The sequence below is a fragment of the Dendrobates tinctorius genome, unplaced genomic scaffold (assembly GCF_039654945.1).
Source record: "Dendrobates tinctorius isolate UK_male_01 unplaced genomic scaffold, ASM3965494v1 ptg000161l, whole genome shotgun sequence".
NCBI classification, from domain to species: Eukaryota; Metazoa; Chordata; class Amphibia; order Anura; family Dendrobatidae; genus Dendrobates; species Dendrobates tinctorius.
The window spans coordinates 2,119,949-2,139,321 of NW_027361828.1; the positions used below are offsets into that span (position 1 = coordinate 2,119,949).

Consider the following 19,373-nt stretch of genomic DNA (forward strand, 5'->3'; position numbering starts at 1 on the left):
CACACATCAGGTTTTCGCCGTCAGGCGCGATCCGGCGCTTTTGACAGAAACCGGATCCGGCGAAATGCAATGCCGGATCCGGTTTCCCCCCCATTGACTTGCATTTGCGCCGGATCGCGCCGGATGGCCATGCGTTTCATCCGGTTTTCGCCGGATCTGGCAATGTGTCGCGATCCGGCGTCTGGAAAAAACGGCTACTGTAACGTTTTTTGTCTCCGGCGAAAAAGCCGGACACGCCGGATCCGGCGCGTCCGGCTTTTTCACACAATGAAAGCCTATGAGCGCCGCAATGCGCCGGATCCGGCGGCCGGATCCGGTTTTTTGGTCTGAGCATGCTCAGTAGCTCTGCCCACAAGACATATATAAAAGCAAGACAGTGGGACCCACAGCCACACCCAACATGCCACCCAAGAAAGCAACCAAGCGAAGCAGGAGAAGGCAGGAGACCACTGCAGCACCATCAGCACCACAACCACCCCAAATGGAGCAGCAAATGCAACATGCTGAGGAGGGGAGGCCAGCAGCAGATGAGAGACGGTAATTATCAAATCCCCCATTCCTCCAAACTAGGGCTATTGAATATCAAGATATTCATTGGCCCTTTGTTTCTCTTTATTCAACAGCCGCCCAATAGATGCAGCAGCAGCAGCAATGGCAGCAGCTGGAACACCACCCACAGGCATGGAGTGTGGCCACCAGGAAGACAGCACATCATCTTCTGGGAGCCCTCCCTCGCATCGTCAGCGTTTGACGGTAAGTTTTTATTTCCAAAATCCATCTTCTCTGTAATATATGTCTATTCATTGCCTTTTATTTCAAAACAGGATTCACAAGATGAAGAGGAGTTCCCAGAAGAAGAAGGAAGGGGTGGACAGACACCTGGAGTGGGCTCACAATTGGTAAGTTTTTTGCATCAAACGCAGAAACACAACATCACACTACACACAACACATAGAAAACAATGTTCTGCAGACCACACACAGCAAACAAATGCCTACATCCAAAGACATAACATTTTTTGTTTTCTTCTCTAGTCTTCCCAATCTGGTGCTCGGCCAAGAGGTCCTCGCAGTGCCTCCCAGGGTCGTCGGCGACAGCAACGCGGCGGTCACCAGCGTGTAAGTATAAATATTTTTGCTTTGTTTTTTTGCACTTTTTATTTCATTTCTTATGTGGAGGCGTTATTTTTGTCTTTTTCTTTAACAGCCTTCACAGCGTGCTCCCGACTCTGACGGTGAGGATGGAGGACTCGATGTGGACCACCTCATCGATCTCATCCGAGAAAGGGAGCCGCTCTGGAATATGGCTGACCGCCGCCACGCTGACCTTATCGTTACCCGACGACTCTGGGAGGAAATCTGTTCGCTCCTTGTGGGCCGCTGGGAGGACCTCGATGTTCGGGCCCAGATTACAGAGCGTAAGTATATACAGTACCGGTTGCTTGATGTAAACCAGTGTTTCCCGAACTCCAGTCCTCGTGGTCCCCACGGATCATGTGTTCAGGATTTCTATTTACTATGGAAATCCTGAAAACATGACCCCTGGGGACCATGAGGACTGGAGTTTGGGAAACACTGATGTTGTATACTAACCACTCCTTTCTCGTTTCAGGGAACAGAATTGTGAATCGGTGGCGGTCTGTGAGGGATCGTTTCAAGAAGGAGTTCAATAAAGAGATGCGGGCCCCGAGTGGATCTGGAGGACGCAGGAGCAAGTACAAGTACGCAGAAGCCCTGTCGTTCCTCCGGGAAACAATGGTCACCAGAAGGTAAATATTACACACCACATGTGAAAACAAATGTTAGATGTAAATTTTTTTTTCAGCCAGGGCCATACCATGTCAGTATTTTAATTGTTTTTTTTTCTCTTTATTCCACAGCACGGTGAGCAGCACTCGGGAGCCTGCACGATTGGACCCTTCTGAGGCGATCCCTGAGGAGACCGGCACCGAGGGACACTTCGACCGCCCCGGTACATCTGCACCTTCCCAGCCTTCCCACACATTCGACCCATCTGTCCCATCCACCAGCACAGGAGCATCGTGGCCGCCTACATTACATGAAGCTGCTGGTGAGGAGATCGCTTTCCCTTTACCCCACCCTTCTGCCCCTGCCACCTCTAGTACACCTGCGGGTACTGGGCGGCAGCGGCAGAGGGGTCAGGAAAAGACTTATGTGCCAGAGTTCTTTCATCTGAATGCATCTTTCCAGAACTGTCTAAAAGTCTTGTCAGAGCAAATCTCCGCAGGCTATCAGCAGATCAACTCCAGCATTCTGGAGGTGAAGACACTTCTGCAAACCATGCATTCAGAAGCAAGATCTTCGCCAAACCACACCTTTTTCAGGTCTGTTGTGGAGCGCATGGAAACGCTCTCTCCTGCCCAGCAGATGCATGTAATGCATTCATGCCACGCTGCTCTCCAGCAAGTTACCTCCCAACCTCCTCCTCCCACCACAGTAGTTCCTCCACCTGCACCCCCTCCAGCCACTTTCCATCCTCCCCCTCCTATTACATCTACACCCCCTCCAGCCACTTTCCATCCTCCCCCTCCTATTACATCTACACCCCCTCCAGCCACTTTCCATCCTCCCCCTCCTATTACATACCATCCACCTCCCCAGCACCATCCACCTCCCCAGCACCATCCACCTCCCCAGCACCATCCACCTCCCCAGCACCATCAACCTCCCCAGCACCAGCAACCTCCCCAGCACCAGCAACCTCCCCAGTACCTGCAAACTCCCCAGTACCAGCAACCTCCCCAGTACCAGACATCTCCCCACTTCCAGCAACCTGCCCCGTACCAGACATCTCCCCACTTCCAGCAACCTGCCCCATACCAGACATCTCCCCACTTCCAGCAACCTGCCCCGTACCAGACATCTCCCCACTTCCAGCAACCTGCCCCGTACCAAACTCCTTCCCCATACAACTTGCCATCAACATCATCTGCTCCTACAGTCCCTGCCCAACCCTCCACTCCACCACCCACCACCTCTTCTGCTTCCCACATGTCCACCCATTCTGTAGTTTTTTCCACACCTTCACCTCTAACTGTTCCTTCCCCACCACGATCCCAGTCCTCTCTCCACACTCCCAGTGTCGAAGTGTCCCGCAGCCCCTACAGCAGTATTTCCACCACACACTACACAGATTTATAATGTGTGTATTTAAATAAAAATGACCAGTTTTATGGTTTCAGTTTTATAGTTTCAAAGTTTTATTAAACAAGTTTATTAAAATTTTAAAAAAGTTTACTAAAAAAAACATTTTTCAATAAAAGTTAAATTATTTTACACTGGTTGTCTGTCATTTCTTTCTGCGGCGAAAAAGGTTAAATACAGGGTATTTAAAAGATGAAATGGTATTCAAAACTAGGTATATAACTGTGGGTAAATTTTAGCTTTTTGCCACAGTTGTGTTCCTGGTTGTGTTTGAAGCAAAGTATTTCACCTAAAAAGTTGTGTTTATTGTTGGTGATTTCCTAACAATGTACACAACTTTTGTTAAAAGGTGAAATACTTTGCATAAAACACAACCAGGTACACACCTGTGGCCTAAAGCTAAAAATAGAGACCATGACAAGATAGCCAACTTTGGTTGGCAAAGGTATATACTGTTGGTACAGAAGGTACACAAGTTTGGTTGGGCACAAATCTTTCACACTCTGTCATCCTGCCAGTGTACTCTGCCTTGAGGTGACATAAAGTATAGTGCAAAATTGTCCCTCATTACTGAAACCGTCACAGAACTTCTAGTGGTAATGTCATGGTAATCTTGCAAGGTGGTTTCTTCAGAGGTGTCCTCAATGGAAATGGGTTCCTTGCAGATAACAAAATTGTGGAGTACCACGCACGCTTTGATCACCTCGTCCACAGTTTCTGTCTTGAGGTTGATCGCAGTCAATAGGACCCGCCATTTGGCTGTCAGAATACCAAAGGTACATTCAACCATTCTTCTTGCTCTTGTGAGGCGGTAATTAAAAATGCGTTTTGGTCTTGTCAATCCTCTGCTAGAGTACGGTTTCAAAAGGTGTTCTGACAGCTGGAAGGCTTCATCCCCTACACAGACAAATGGCATAGGTGGACCAGATGTTTGCGGCAGCGGTCTAGGTGGTGGGAACTGGAAGGTGTTTCCATACAGTTTACGCCCCATGGCAGACAGTTTGAAAACTTGAGAGTCATTGGAGCGGCCATAGGCCCCAATATCAACCGCAATAAATTTGTATTCCGCGTCAGCGATGGCCATGAGGACAATTGAAAAATATTTCTTGTAATTGAAATATTCCGATCCCGATCCAGCTGGCTTTACTATGCGGATATGTTTCCCGTCCACAGCGCCCAAGCAGTTTGGAAACTGACATATCTGTTGAAACTTGTCAGCAATTTCAATCCACCTCTCTGTTGTGGGCTCTGGTAAAAACTCTTCAGCTAAGGAGTCCCACAGTGCACGGCATGTGTACTTCACAATTCCAGATATGGTGGAAATCCCGAGTCTGTACTGGAAATGCAGTGACGAAAGGGATTCTCCAGTTGCAAGAAATCTGTGGGGAATTAAAAAACAATAAATTAGTTTTAAATCACAGCATTACATACCAAAACTGAGCTATAACACTTGGAGATACAAACTACCACCAACAAGATTGCAGTGAAAGTGTGCTCTGATGCGAGCATATCCAATAAATGTGGCTTACCTTAAAGTCACCATCAGACGCTCTGCGGGTGAAACAGAGAAGCGGCAATAGGTGTCCGCTTTTCTTATGAGGTGTGCAATGCGCTCCACCAAGTAATCAAAATTCTCCATTTTCATCCTAACATATCCCAAAAATTTATCCGGGTTTCGTCGAAGGTCCATGCATAGTGTAGAATAGACCCCACGCGTCATTCTCTTGGCTGTGATGGGGTGGATCCACAAACGTCATCTACGATGCCTGATGCGCTGCTGTCTCGCTCTCTCCTTCTCCAGAACAATCACCCTCAAACGATTTGCCTCCGCTGTAAAATCCGCCAAATTCTTCAAAATATTTCCAATGACAACATCCATCTTCGCCAGTAACTTGCTCTTCTCTCCAACCTGCACTTTCTCCTCTACAACCTGTCAAAGAAGGGCTGTAGGAACATGCTATATATAGTTTTCCAGTAGCCAATCCCGTTCGGAAGGCCACAAGGGTCAATTTTAAAACCGGATCCGGCGTAATCCGTCGAAAAACGGATAGAAAAACGGATGAACCGGATGAGACGGATCCGGTTTTGTCTGTCAAGAAAAAGACGGATCCGGCAGAAAACCGGATCCGTCACATCCGGTTTTACGAAACAGTTGCCGGATCCGGCGTTCCGGCACGACGCCGGATCGCGCCTGACACCGAAAACCTGATGTGTGAAAGTAGCCTTAAGCTAAAGGTAGCTTTCCAGCTATTTTCGATGTACATAGTTTGAACATGGAAATTCAAAGAAGATTATCTTACTAAGACAGATAAATATTGTAGTAGATATACAAATATGTACAGCTCTGTCTATGTTACTATCAAAACTCCTTTCTCTCCCTTCCCTACTCCTATCCCTTTCCATCCCCCCTTTCCCTACTTATCAATGTGAATTACTACATAAACAAAGAGCATGTTTGTAAATTCTGCTAAAATACCTAATAAAAATATTTGAAATAAATATAAATGTCATAAATTCCAATGAAGAACACATGCCTAAAAGTGTAAGGGTAATAAATCTAAATATCTGAAACAATGCATATATATATATACACACAGATATATATATATATATATATATATATATATATATATATACATACAGGAATAGAAAGTGACACACTGTTCTACTGACAATAAATGTGCTGAGAGCCATATAAAGTGCTTGCTAGCATACATTCAATGAAGTGCTATTTATACCAATCGGTCGATAACAGCACACATTGTTGTTAAAGTTGAAATAAATGCCTGTGTACAAATCCTATCCTGGGTCAAATATATATTGCAGCAGGACAAAACGAACGTCAGGGTGGCGGGACACTGGTATTTATTTCAACTTTAGCTTTTGGCTTTGTGTTTATGTATGAATTTTGTCTATTTATTAATAAAATCTGATATCGTAATGTATTCTGAATACTCACTTTGTGCACCTGACCACACACACATGCACACACACACGCTATGGTTTAGACATTTAGATTTATAGAGTGATTTCTGATATGGAATAGATCTCCATTTTGGACCCCTTGTACTAATTTAATTATGTAAGAAAGTGGTGTAACAAAACGAAATACATATATGTATACAAGTAGCCAAAGTGAATCTCCACGATTTTACCTAAAATTAGTGTTGGCTGGGGGATGGACGGAGAACTTACTGAACAGTTGTAACTGGGTATTACTATTCCTCTCGTCAATGGGGCGTATCTCTACATGGTCTGACACCATACAATCACTGCTGGCAATATAAAGGTGCCCTATATGAATGTTTGACTCAGCTGTGTGCTCATGTGGCTGTGAGTTCTCTCTCCTGAGACTAAAAAGCTCAGGAGTTATAATTAAAACTCACAATCATTATTTGGCAAGTAGAGTAGTTGAGTTGCAAGCTCCCGATAAATGTCAGATGGTCGGCTGAAGATATTGATGTGTTGATCTGATGTTAACGTACAGTATACGAGCCTTTAAACTGTGTACAGGCTGTTGATAATGGGACTGTTAACACCTAACAATCAATTTATTTATACATTTCCAGGAGGAATAGCACAGTGAAAAGTTTAAAGAAAAGATACTCTAGGATTGTTATTTCTTAAGGAATGCAGTTATTTACTAAAATAGACATATCTGGATACCTGACAAGTCCATTTTAATTATAGATTACAAATTTTTAGCTTTTTATTGAACTAAGGCCTGTTTCACACTTTAGTTTTTTGTGTCAGTTAAAATCCGCCAAAAAGGCGGAAAGCGGATCCGTTCCTAACTGATGTGAACGGATGTCACCGGATCCGTTTTTTTTGACGGATCCGCCGAATGAAGAATTTTAAAGGAACCGCTGCCCGAGAGAGAAAGAGAGAGAGAGAGATTCCTCCTGACTTCATTCCTCCGGGCATGCGCTCTATAAAAATGCGGATCCTGCAGCACAAAAAACGTTGCATGGTCCGTCCAGGCATCTCGGCGGACGCAAAAAAATTGATGGATCCCCAATAAACGGATCCAACGGATGGCCATCCATCAAGATCCGCCGGTAATGCAAGTCAATGGGGAAAAAAAAAACGGATCCGCCAAAAAAATGGCGGATCCGTTTTTTTGCAAAAACGGCGGATTTTGACTGATGGTCAAAAACGGAAGTGTGAAACAGGCCTAAATCTGTCGTAATACAAACCAACCATTGTTCACATTCTGAGACCACAAAATACCTGAGACATTTAATAATAAAATGGAGTTAGATTAATAAACTAAAACCAACAACGCATCCAAACAGATTCAATTTAGCTTATTCTTAAAATAAGGAATTTGATTTAATTATACAAGATCTCTTGGAAGAGCCAGACATTAAATGGTGGCTGAATGACATCCATGAGCAATGTGGTGAGATAGAGCAGAATTACTTACCCATTCTTCCTCGTCGTACTCTGAATGGTGAGGAATCGAGTCTTGCCTGCTTAATGGGACTGCATTGTCCTGACCCTGGAGATCATTCTCAGTCGTGCTATTACTCGGGTCTGTAAGCTTCATGTTTGCACATCCGGGCCGGGCCGTGTACAGCGCCAAGAGAGCATTGCTGACAAGCTGGTCTTTAAATGAATGAACAAACAACTCCGTCTGTAAAGAGAAAAAAAACAACACTAAAAAATGAATTTTATGTAAAGTATTCGCTGTGACACCTAACCAAGATGGGTAATCAAGGCTCCCGCTGGAGTGCCTCATTTATAACAGTCCACATTTGTTAGCAGGTTACACTGTAATGTTTTAGTATAGTATTTATGGCCGAGACAAGGCTCATAACTTACATAAGAAAAATACACATCGAATAATTCTGTTTTAAAGACATCCATTAACATTTCACTTAAGAATTTTACTATCCAGATGGGATTGTATAAACTGTCACATGGATCGAAATAAAACGTCAGTCTGAATCCTACTAAAAAAATCATTTCATTGTGTTATGGCTGTAATGGGAAATAGTGATAAGGCGGAGAATGAGGTGTCTATTACAAGGGGTCGTTTATACAGAGATGTCTCCTGTTTCTTTATTTTATACTTATTCTAATTAATTCTCCTCTACGAAACACTTTTAAAAGGAACATTTCAATATGGGATCACTTTAGATTCAGAAATTGCATGATATATAATACTGCAGGAGAGTGTATGTGGCCCTTTTCATGACCAAATGTTAAAAAAAAAGGGAGAGGGTGACTACGATCTTTAAATTCTCCTCTAATAAGTCCAAAAGAAAACATTAAATTGAATTAAAAAAAATTGTCTCCATTAGATCAGACAATATAAATCCCTATGTAATGAGCTCCATCTAGTGGCAGGTTCAGACATCATATCATTCATTATTTAACCCCTTCACGACCAGAAGTATTTCAGTTTTTGCGTTTTCGTTTTTTGCTCCCCTTCTTTCCAGAGCCATAACTTTTTAATTTTTCTGTTCTTTTTTGCGGGACAAGTTGTACTTTTGAACGACACAATTGGTTTTAACATATCGTGTACTGGAAAACGGGAAAAAAATCCAAGTGTGGTGAAACTGCAAAAAAAAAGTGCAATTCCACAGTTGTTTTTTTTATTTTTACCATGTTCACTAAATGTTAAGCTGACCTGCCATTATGATTCTCTAGGTCATTACGATTTCATAGACACCAAACATGTCTAGGTTCTTCTTTTATTTAAGTGGTAAAAAAAATTCCAACATTTGTTAAAATAAGGCGCCATTTTCCGAGACCAGTAGTGTCTCCACTTTTTGTAATATGGGGTTGGGTGAGGGCTTATTTTTTGTGCACTGAGCTGGTGTTTTTAATGATACCATTTTGGTGCAGATAGGATCTTTTGATCGCCCGTTATTACATTTTGTTGCAAATGTAGTGGTGACCAAAAAATATAATTCTGGAGTTTCACATTTTTTTCTCGTTACACCGTTTAGTGATCAGGTTAATTATTTTGTTATATTGATAGATCTGGCGATTCTAATAGTTTTTGTTGTTTTATTTTATATATTTTTTTCATTTTTTAGATTTTTAAAAACTTTTTTTTTTACTGTTTGTAAGGTTCAATCGTCTCCTTGGGAGACTAGAAGCTGCAGTACTTTGATCGCCTCTGTTACATACAGGCGATGATCAGATCGCCTATGTGTAACAGAAATGCTCACTTGCTATGAGCGCCAACTAGGCGGCGCTCATAGCAATCTGGCAGTGAAAACCATTGACGTCTGCTGCAGAGCTTTGGTTGTCATGCCGAACCATCAGTGAGCAGCGATCATGTGACAGGGTCACTGATGGGTGGGATTAGGGATATACTTTTGGTAAGCGTGAGTCACATGTCACTGTCAGAGACTGACAGCGGCATTTAATGAGTTAACAGCCATGAGTGGATCATGATTCCACCCGTAGTTTCTGCGGGCACATGTCAGCTGTATAGATCAGCTGCGATATTACCGGAAAGATGGGCTTGGTGCTGGAGCCCACACCGAGTACGGGGAGTCCAACGTGAGCATACTATTACACCCAATGTGAGAAAAGGGTTAAAAAAAACTCATCTGGAGCTAGCTATATCGAATGGAGTTAAATGTAGAGATGAACTTTATGGTCTGTGATCACCTCCCACCATTCTTAACTATGTAATTCAAAATTATAAAACTTTATATTGCGTGCCAATCACTAAACCACCATGGACCCCGCAGGAATGTTACATATTAAACCACTACCATGATAAACCATCAGGAATAAGGAAAATCAATATTAGCTTCTTCATAGACCACTGGAGACACAACATTTTAAGCAATTTTAAATGAAAAAGTAGAAAGTTGCCGAATTCAGGTTAAGGTGAATTCTGCAGTACCAATTCTGAGCTTTCCTTTCGATGTACAGTACAACAGATATCACCAGTCCCTGAAGTACACAATTAGGACTCAAACTGATCTGCGTAAAAATCGGTTGAGAGCACTCTGATGAAAAATCGGATTGCACTCTGACTAATGTTATTCACTGATTCAGTGTTCATCTGCAATTTTTTTTTCTCACCTGAAATCTGGATGAGATAAAAAATCGAAGCATGATGCGACCGGCCATGTATCTCTAACGAGACTTGCGAATGCATGTCAATGGGTGTGAGAAAAAAAATGGATGGCACATGGACCATGTGTATGCCATCTGATTTTTACGGATATATTACCATTCTGTAGCATAGAACACTGTAAATGGTCATGTAAATTATTGTAGAATAGTAGTTTCAGAAAAAACGCATTGCATATGGATTCATGATGCATTGTATACTGGCATGACACCCACATGAGACTCACACGACACTCGCATGATACTCACACGACAATCACATGGCACCCGCATGATACTCACATGACACTCATGGGTCGCCCTCCCAGGGCTGTGGGGTACTCGGTACCGGGCCGGTATCAGCGGGATGTATTGCAGCAGCGGGGACCCGGTCCGTGGCCCTGGGCGCCCAAGTAATGGGGGAATGTAATGGTTTGAATGAATAGTTCGTGACGCCACCTGTGGTGTTCGGCAAGTGAGATGTTAGGCCGACGCTGCATGCAGATCCTCTGGGGCTGGTGGTGTGTTGCAGCCCAGATGGTGAAGCTCCTCACAGGTGGAGCTGTAGCCCCAGGGCAGTGTAGATGTGGGGGAAGAGGAGAGGCACAAGCGGTGTAGAAGCTGGTACCCAGATGTAGCGGGGATGGATGCGTTGGCGCAAGAATGAATGGAGGACACCAGGGCTTGCAGTTCCAAAGCTTTACTCACAGTCTGTAGGACACACAGGTGCCTGCCTCCGTGCCATGTCCTCCGGGTCAGGGACTCAGTCAACCTCCAGGCAAGATGGAATGCTCCCTTCCAACGCTCCGCCAACATGTGCCTTTCTGAACGTCTCCTCTATAGCGCCTTTAAATGTGAAGTACTCCCAGTACTGAGTTACACTGGAGTGCCTTCTGACAGATGTTCCCAAGAACTCTACTTGTACGGCAGACAGCTGTAGCCTGCATCGGGGACTCCCTACTCCTGAGTCCCAGCTCACTATCCAAGTTGCTGTTGTGCCTCCAAGTCTTAGATGAGAGTAGTGCATTTACAGCCCACTACTCCACCGGTGTCTGCTGCAGAGCCATTAGTGTCCATACAACCTCGGGGACCGGGCCCCGGCCTTGCGCTTAGAACTTCTAGGCAGGGTTCTTCCTCTAACCCACGTCCTCTCTGTTCCCTTTTACTCCTTCTTTCCATTCTAATCTCTCTCTCTTATGGAAGATCAGGTTTCAGTTCAATGTCTTTCTCCTTCTTTCCTTTCCCGTGCCAGCAGACCCAGGTCACTCAGGTCTGCTGCAGCACCTCCTTCCTCCATCCCTCCCTCAGGGATCTCCTTTCCTCACTCCTCTCTGAGTGGCTTTCTCTCCCAGACTGACCTGTAATTCTAAACCTTCCCGCTCTTTTATGTATTCTCAACTCCACCCGCCTCCCAGCATGTTTCGTGTTCCAAGCAGGGAGCCACCAAAGGTGCTCAGCTACACTCCAAGCAGGGAGCCGCAATGTGGCTTTGCTGAACTATTCTGTTGTGTGGGGTGCGAGTGTTGGAGCGTGGTCAGGAGCCTCCAACTTACCTGGATGGTGGGGCACCACACCTCAGGAGGAGGTGCAGTACCTCTGTGGCGACTGAGCCTCAGGGGCGCCACACTCGCATGATACTCACATGACACTCGCATTATACTCACACGACAATGTCATAACACTCACATGACACCCGCATGATACTCACACGACACTCACAAGACACCCGCATGATACTCACACGACACTCACAAGACACCCGCATGATACTCACACGACACCCGCATGATGCTCACATGACACTCGCATTATACTCACACGACAATGTCATAACACTCACATGACACCCGCATGATACTCACACGACACTCACAAGACACCCGCATGATACTCACACGACACTCACAAGACACCCGCATGATACTCACATGACACCCGCATTATACTCACACGACACTGGCATAACACTCACATGACACCCGCATGATACTCACAGGACATTCACATGACACTCGTCCTACATTTCTGGATCAACTTCGGAGCAATGTTTTAAACGCAGATGAATGCGAGTCCTTAGTTTTAGTTTTGTCCTTGTGTCTATTATTTGGATATGAAGAATAGCAATACATCCTATTCTATTCTGCCTATTAATTCTCATAGATTAAAAAAATGATGCAAATAAGACAGTTTGCCTTTACATTATCTAAGAAGCACTGGGGCTCTGAGCTTTGTTATGTCCTGAGAGCAGTGATTACAAGCACTACAGCAAAAAGCTTGTAAGAGCTGCACTCCTTGTCTAGGGGACCACCAACCCCTGATAAACTGCAATGGTCATAGGTATCAAGGCAACGCGCAGTAAACTATACGCTTAGAAATACCTCTATTCTTGAGAACAGGGAGAATTTTTATTAAAAATAGCTATTTTACAAGGATTTTGCAAATCTAACTAGAAAGATAATCTGATACCAGATGCAGATCTAGCAGTGCTCTTGAATGCTGAGCTCTGTATAATCCCACCCACACCACTGATTGTCAGCTTTCAGTGTACACTGTGGATAGGCAGAAAGCTGCCAATTGTTTACTAGTCCTCCAGTGATAATTTCCTGCTAATAAAAGTGATTTTTATCAAACTTACAGCAAGCAGCCCAGTAAGTGACACATGGCTAAAATTCAGGGTTTCTGTAACTACAGTGTGTTGCTCTTGGGTTAGGTAGCAAAAACATGGCGACAGATTCCCTTTAAGGGTGAGTGCACATGCTGCGGATTCACCTGAGGATTTTTCCGCACGGATTTGCAGGTAAAACCGCAGGTAAAGTGACCTGCGGTTTATCTGCGGATTTGCCTGCGGTTTTCACCTAGACAATGAAACAGGGGGCAAACCGCTGCAGAATCCGCAGAAAGAATTGACATGCTGCGTATTTAAAACTGCAGCAAATCCGGGAGGAAAAAACCGCAGCATGTGCACTGAGGATTTGAAATCACATTGGCTAACATTGTACTGTACTATGTCTGCGGAACTGCTGCGGATCCGCAGGGCCAAATCCACTGCGAATCCGCAGCATGTGCACATACCCTAAGAGAATGACAGATTTTCTTTTTATTCTCTTTTATTCCCTTTATGTTTATTTCTTTTATTTTATATTATATATCAATGTAATCACAGCTAAATGCAGTTGTCTCCCTTGATATCTCATATGCAGGAATATGAATGTGACAAGTTATTTTCAGTCTGAGTGACAGTACCGTAGATATCATGGGTAAAATTCCAGATACTGAACATTTGTGCATCCTGTGGACATAATTTATACGGCTTTTTTCCCCACTAGTGGTTCATCAATTCTTTTTTCTTAGAACTCTTCAATGAACAACACATGGAGAGATTTCGGAATGGTAAAAAGTTACCACAGACGAGGAGCTTATTGGTAACAAATACTTTTAATTGGGATTTTCAGCCCAATTATCTGTAAACTAAACCAGATAAATGTGCTGAGTCTTCCATTGTTTCACCCAGGCTTATCTCAAGCAAAAAATACAGAATTAGCTGACAGATAACAGAATACAGATGTAGCAGGCATCAATTTGTCTTTCAATGCTGAAGGATTATAGCACAGTGCGTGGGTAATGCAACGAGAGAACGGCAAGACAGATAACACAGTAGGGTTACCTTATAGGAGAAGATACCGTATATATGGCTGTGCAAAAACTATGTGGTCCCTAAGAGGAATCATCAAGTGCTCCCTTACCAGGATTTGGTGATAAGAGCCAACACTAGAAGAGGGCAGCTTCTCAGTTATGTGCACACAACTCAGCAGTCCTATGCAAAACCACAGATCTAACACAAAAGAAAATAAAAGCAATCATAAAAGCAAATGCTCTTGTTTGATGTTATAAGATAATAATAATAATATGCAAAGAAAATTAACAATATGCACTTACTATGTATTTATTCCAAACACAGTCTTGTAACAATGCATGAAATAAGTCTTCAGAACAGTGGAAGTAGACAAAGGGGTTATCTAGTTATCCAGGATTAGAAATATATCTGCTTTTGTTTTTTAGGAATAAGCCCTGACTATGTGTTGTGCTTGGTGTTGCAAATCAACCACGTACTGTCACGATTCATTTTTGGATTTGTGGCAAATCTGGTTCCGCTATAATTTAAATGTAGATTTTTTTCCTTTTTGGGCCAGCAAGGGTTAATGACGGTTTCCTTGCTGGCAGCTGCTTTGCTGCTTGTCAGCTGATGTGGGTGGTGAACACTCCCACCAACCTTTAAAAAGTCACATGACCCATCAGCTGACTGTCGGTGATGATGGCGGGGGGGGAAAGGACCCACTTAGGGTGTTAGGGGAGTTTAGGGACAGGCACAGGTTGGAGCTCAGGAGGTGTCCCATCCCTTGTTCCCTACTGTAAGGGCCTTCCTCTCCCCATTACATCCCATTGTTGGTGTTTATTGTGTCATCCACTGGACTTAACGTGTCGGTTCGTGACATTTATAAGTGAATGGAGCTGAGTGGCAATACCAAACACAACCCACGGTTGAAGGTCCAAGATAGCCACTCAAGATGAGGATGGCTACATGGGATTTCAGGTTCTATCTGTTATATATGTCAGAAACACCGCACTGCACTTGCTCACTGAGCCAGTGCGCATGTCCTGAGTAAAACAAACTGTGCTCAACGATACCTGTGGAGCAGGGCAGCAGCGGTGAAGATGTATGCCTCAGACAAACAGGACCTGAAGCGCGTGACTGCCAAGGGGCAGAGCTGGCCACAGGTCTCTCAGAGGAAGCAGGAGCAGAGAGAGATTGCTTCAGGCCAGATAGGACCTGAAGCACCTGACTGCTGGGAGTGCAGCCTAAGCTCCATAGAGCTAGAAGCTGAAGGAAAACTCCTAGAAGGGTAACTACAGGACAAAGTTACCAAGGGGCATAGACAGGGACGTAAACCAGATCAGGCCGGGGTCAAAGCACGAGATATCACGACAGTACCAAAGGATTATACAGAACAGATAGTCAGGATGTAGCAAGAGATCAGTAAACCAGAATGGGCAATAGACGGTACAGAAACGGCAGGCAAGATTCACAACGGGGACAGAACCAAATCAGACACCAAACAGACAGTAGTACATGCATGAAGCAGAGGCACACCAGGGTCAGACATACTCAGCCAAGGGTCAGAGTATAAACCACAAAGATTGATCTCACAGTGAGGCTATAAAAAGCCTCCCAGGACCCAGAAAGAGACCATCTGAGTTAACCCTGCGACTACCTGACCCGAGAACCCAGTAAACCATGACAATGTATAGTATTGATTCATGTGCTTCATGGGATCTTGTTTTGAAAATTTGGCCTTAAATACTTTTCTATGGTGACTGACTAATTTTAGAGTTCGTTGTCACTCTGCAGTTATTTTCATATTTGTCATTCATTTACTTGTCTAAGTAGCATATTCTCTCTCTTTTCATTTCTGGACTGGTTTTTACCTCTATATACAGAGTTTTAATTATGTGACATTCCACTTGAAAACTCATTATTGATAAAGAGGTTGGCCACTACCTTCTTTTTTTACCAATGGCCTACCCTCAGGATATCTGATCAGAGGGAGTGTGAAACTCAGTACTGCCTGGTGATCAGTGGTTACCCTTGGCAGTTGGTAGTTCTGAGATGCTGCCAGAACACAGCCGCTCTGTCATGTCTATAGACATGACAGAGCGGACAATAGACCGAAGCCAGATAAACTCCAAGGCAGTGAGGCTGTGATAATACCCAGCACAGGGAGCGAACTGCAGAGAGGCAGACGCTGGCTGACACAGAGTGGGGGGAGGGCGGGAGGTTAGAAGTGCAAGGTAAAAACAGGGAAGCCTCAGCTGAAAGCGTCCCTGGATACCGGCTTGGAAACAGCCGCCCGAAAGTATCTGAGCGTGTGACGTCACAGTCCATACAGGGCAGCACAAGGATCAATGATGATGATGAAGTAGGCAGCTTAGGCCTTTGAAATGCATTGGTTAGCTTTTTGATCCTCACTGCCTTGGAGTTTATCTGGCTTCGGTCTATTGTTAGTAGCTCTCACTCCCCTTCTCACCTCTATCAAAGAGTAGCAGTCACAGCCACCAATTTGCATCACATCTATTGGTCTGCCTTCTATTGGTGAGTGATATGTTATATATACTGTACATGCCATTATTTTATCCATGTATGTTTTAGAGTGGGTTGTTTCTCTATTTGGTTTTTATCATTGCATATTTTCTTTAGTCCTATAGCGCAGGTCAATCTGTTTATTTTCGCTATTTTAAGAATTCAAAATTTGTTGAAATAATAATGTTGCATTTGGAGAGCCCCTGATGTGCCTAAACAGTGGAAACCCCCCACAAGTGACACCATATTGGAAACTAGACAGTTGTGAATTCGCTTTCTGGCCTCCCTCTGGTTATTACTGAAGGTAGTGGAGCTGGTCAGATTGACAGAGGGGTTGCGAGTTCTCTTTCTGGGCTCCCTCTGGTGGTTACTGGAGGTAATGGAGCTGATCTGATTAACAGAGACTTGCCACCTGATAATGAGGACGACAACTGGAGATCTGGGGTTTCAGATTGGGATTTAAGACAGCCAATCCCTGCTGGTGATTTTCTTCTTGCCTCCTGAGGTCTGATGTTTCCAGCTCAGTCCCTGCATGTTCAGCTAAGTGTTCATTTGCTAATCTGTTTACATTTGATCTGGTTTTGTCTATCTCAGTTTTGCGTGGGTCAGCCAGCTCTGGCTGGGGCTGTGCTGAATCACCATCCATATGTTACTGCTTGTGCCAGTTTGTTTTTTTCCTTTATTAGATTGGCCTCTTTTTGCTCTGCTTTCAGAATATACCAGAGTGCTGATATAGTGGGGGTGAAGTCTTGCGACTTCAGTGTTTTTTGCATCAGATGTGTTGGACTTTTTGCAGGGTTTTCTGAGTGATTGCAGACAGCATCTTTCCTTTCCTGTCCTGTCTAGTCAGTGTGGGCCCCATCATTTGCTCAGTCTATTTTCCTGCCTGCGTTTGTGTTTTCATCTTGTCTCACCGACAATATATGTTTGGGGGCTATCTATTCCTTTGGGGATCTGCTCCGGGGCAGTTTAGATTTCCCCTTTCTTGCTTTAGGCTTAGTTAGCTCTCCGGCTGCGCTGAGGCATCTAGGATCATCGTAGGTATGCTCCACGGCTACTGCTAGTTGTGTGGATAGGATCGGGGTCTGCAATCTGCTTAGTTACCAACCTCTCTGGATTTCTGTGGCTTAGCTTGGGCTTAATCTCCTCTTCGGTGACCCAATCATAATACTAGACCCCTTTGGGCACTTATCTAGATGTGTATTGAACACCTTGAACCCCCAGGTGCTTCACAAAAGTTTATAACGTTAAGCCACGAAAATAAAAAAAAATTGTAAAAGTCTAACAGGAAAGAATGGACCCCAAAATTTGTTGTGCAATTTCTCTTAAGTTTACTGATACCCCTTATGTGGTCAAAAACTACTTTTGAGGCACAGTGCAAAGCTGAGAAGGAAAGTAGTGCCATATTACAGTGCAAATTTTGATGCACTTGTTTGAGGGTGCAGTGTTACATTGGCAAAGCCCCTGAGGTGTCAGAACAGCAGAACCCCCCATAAGTTACCCCATTTTACAAACTAAACCTCTCAGTTAATTCATCTAGGGGTTCAGTGATTATATTGACACCACAGGTGTTTCACAGACTTTTATACCATTAGGCTGTGAAGAAAAAATAATTTACATTTTTACCACCAAGATTGTGTGTTAGCCCCAAGTTTTACATTTTCATACTGGGAAATAGGTAAAAGGGCACCAAAATGTGTCCCACAATTTCTGCTGAATGTAGAAATACCCCATGTGTGGATGTACAGTACTGCTTAGCCATATGGAGAGACTCAGGAATGAGCGCTATTTGCCTCCTGGAGCACAGATTTTCCTAGAATAGTTTGCAGGTTCCAAATAAAGAGCCACTAAGTGCTAGAACAGCAGAATCCCCCTTCAAGTAACCCCATTTTGGAAATTATAACCCTTTGGGAATTTATCTACAGATGTAGTGACGATTTTTAACTCCATGGGTGTTTTCCAGAAGCAAGCAGCAGTGGATGTTGCTGAGTGAAAATTCCAATCTGCCGTTGTAGTGACCAGTACATTATGCCCAGCTCATGCTTCTGGAGACATGCACCTGTAAATTAGACAGGCTCTCATCACTGCAGCAATACCAAATATGTGGGCGCTAAAAGTAGTTTAGGCACACTGGGGCTCAGAAGGGAGGGGAGGCATTTGGATATGGCAGCGGAGGATTTGCTGAATTTCTTTTGGGGAGCGAGAAGCCATTTAGCTTTTCCAGAGCCTTTGTGCTACCAGTAATGTGGAAACCCACTATAATTCCGTTGACAGAAGACAAACCTGATTGAGGGCTTACTCTTTTTGTGGATTGAGTTGAAGCGTTTATTGGGAACATTTTACATAACGTTTGGGATCACATATATCCGCTGACCTATGCTGACCATTTATCATGATATTGAGAACTAACATCAGTCAGTGTCTGGACCCTGCGAAATCCGTGGTACCACATGGGCTTACCGGGGTCTCTAGGGAGAGGAGCACGTCCCAGCGACAGTGACCTAACAGGACCTGCACCACATGACTACCAATGGGTGGAGCCGGCCGCAGGTCTCCAAGAGGGAGCAGGAGCAGAGAGAGATGCCAGCCCAAAGCAAAGACCGTACCAGCAGGTATAGCACAAACAGAAGCACCAATGAGCGCTAGACAGGAGGGAAGTGAGGGACAGGCCAAAGGTCATAACCATACGGGCAGCAGAAGTACCAGGGGGATAGATAGGAGGCTATCCATAGACATAGCCGAAGTCAGAAACCAGGAGAACAGACACACAGTACCAAATCAGCAAGCAAGAATGTAACAGGCAACAGACCGGGTCAAAAGCAGGTAATAAGGCAGAAAAAGCAGGCACGCATCACAACTCACAGGGGTCACTTAACTAAGCCGAGGGCAAAAGTATAATTGACAGCGGAGAATGCCTGAGCGAGGCTATAAAAAGCCCTCCCCCCATCATTGTGAGGCCACAGAAATTAACCCCAGAAGGTCCAACACAA

At 44.2% G+C, this 19,373-nt stretch overlaps 1 protein-coding gene across 4 annotated transcripts in view; it reads right to left on the reverse strand.

Annotated features, from left to right (window-relative positions):
- Positions 1-19,373, reverse strand: part of INPP4B (inositol polyphosphate-4-phosphatase type II B) — a 1,297,521-nt gene that overhangs the window by 193,710 nt on the left and 1,084,438 nt on the right. For all 4 annotated transcript variants that reach the window (XM_073549778.1, XM_073549777.1, XM_073549779.1 and 1 more), the window contains one exon: positions 7,591-7,800. In XM_073549778.1, the coding sequence (XP_073405879.1) occupies positions 7,591-7,800 (210 nt within the window). The remainder of the gene's footprint in view (positions 1-7,590; positions 7,801-19,373) is intronic.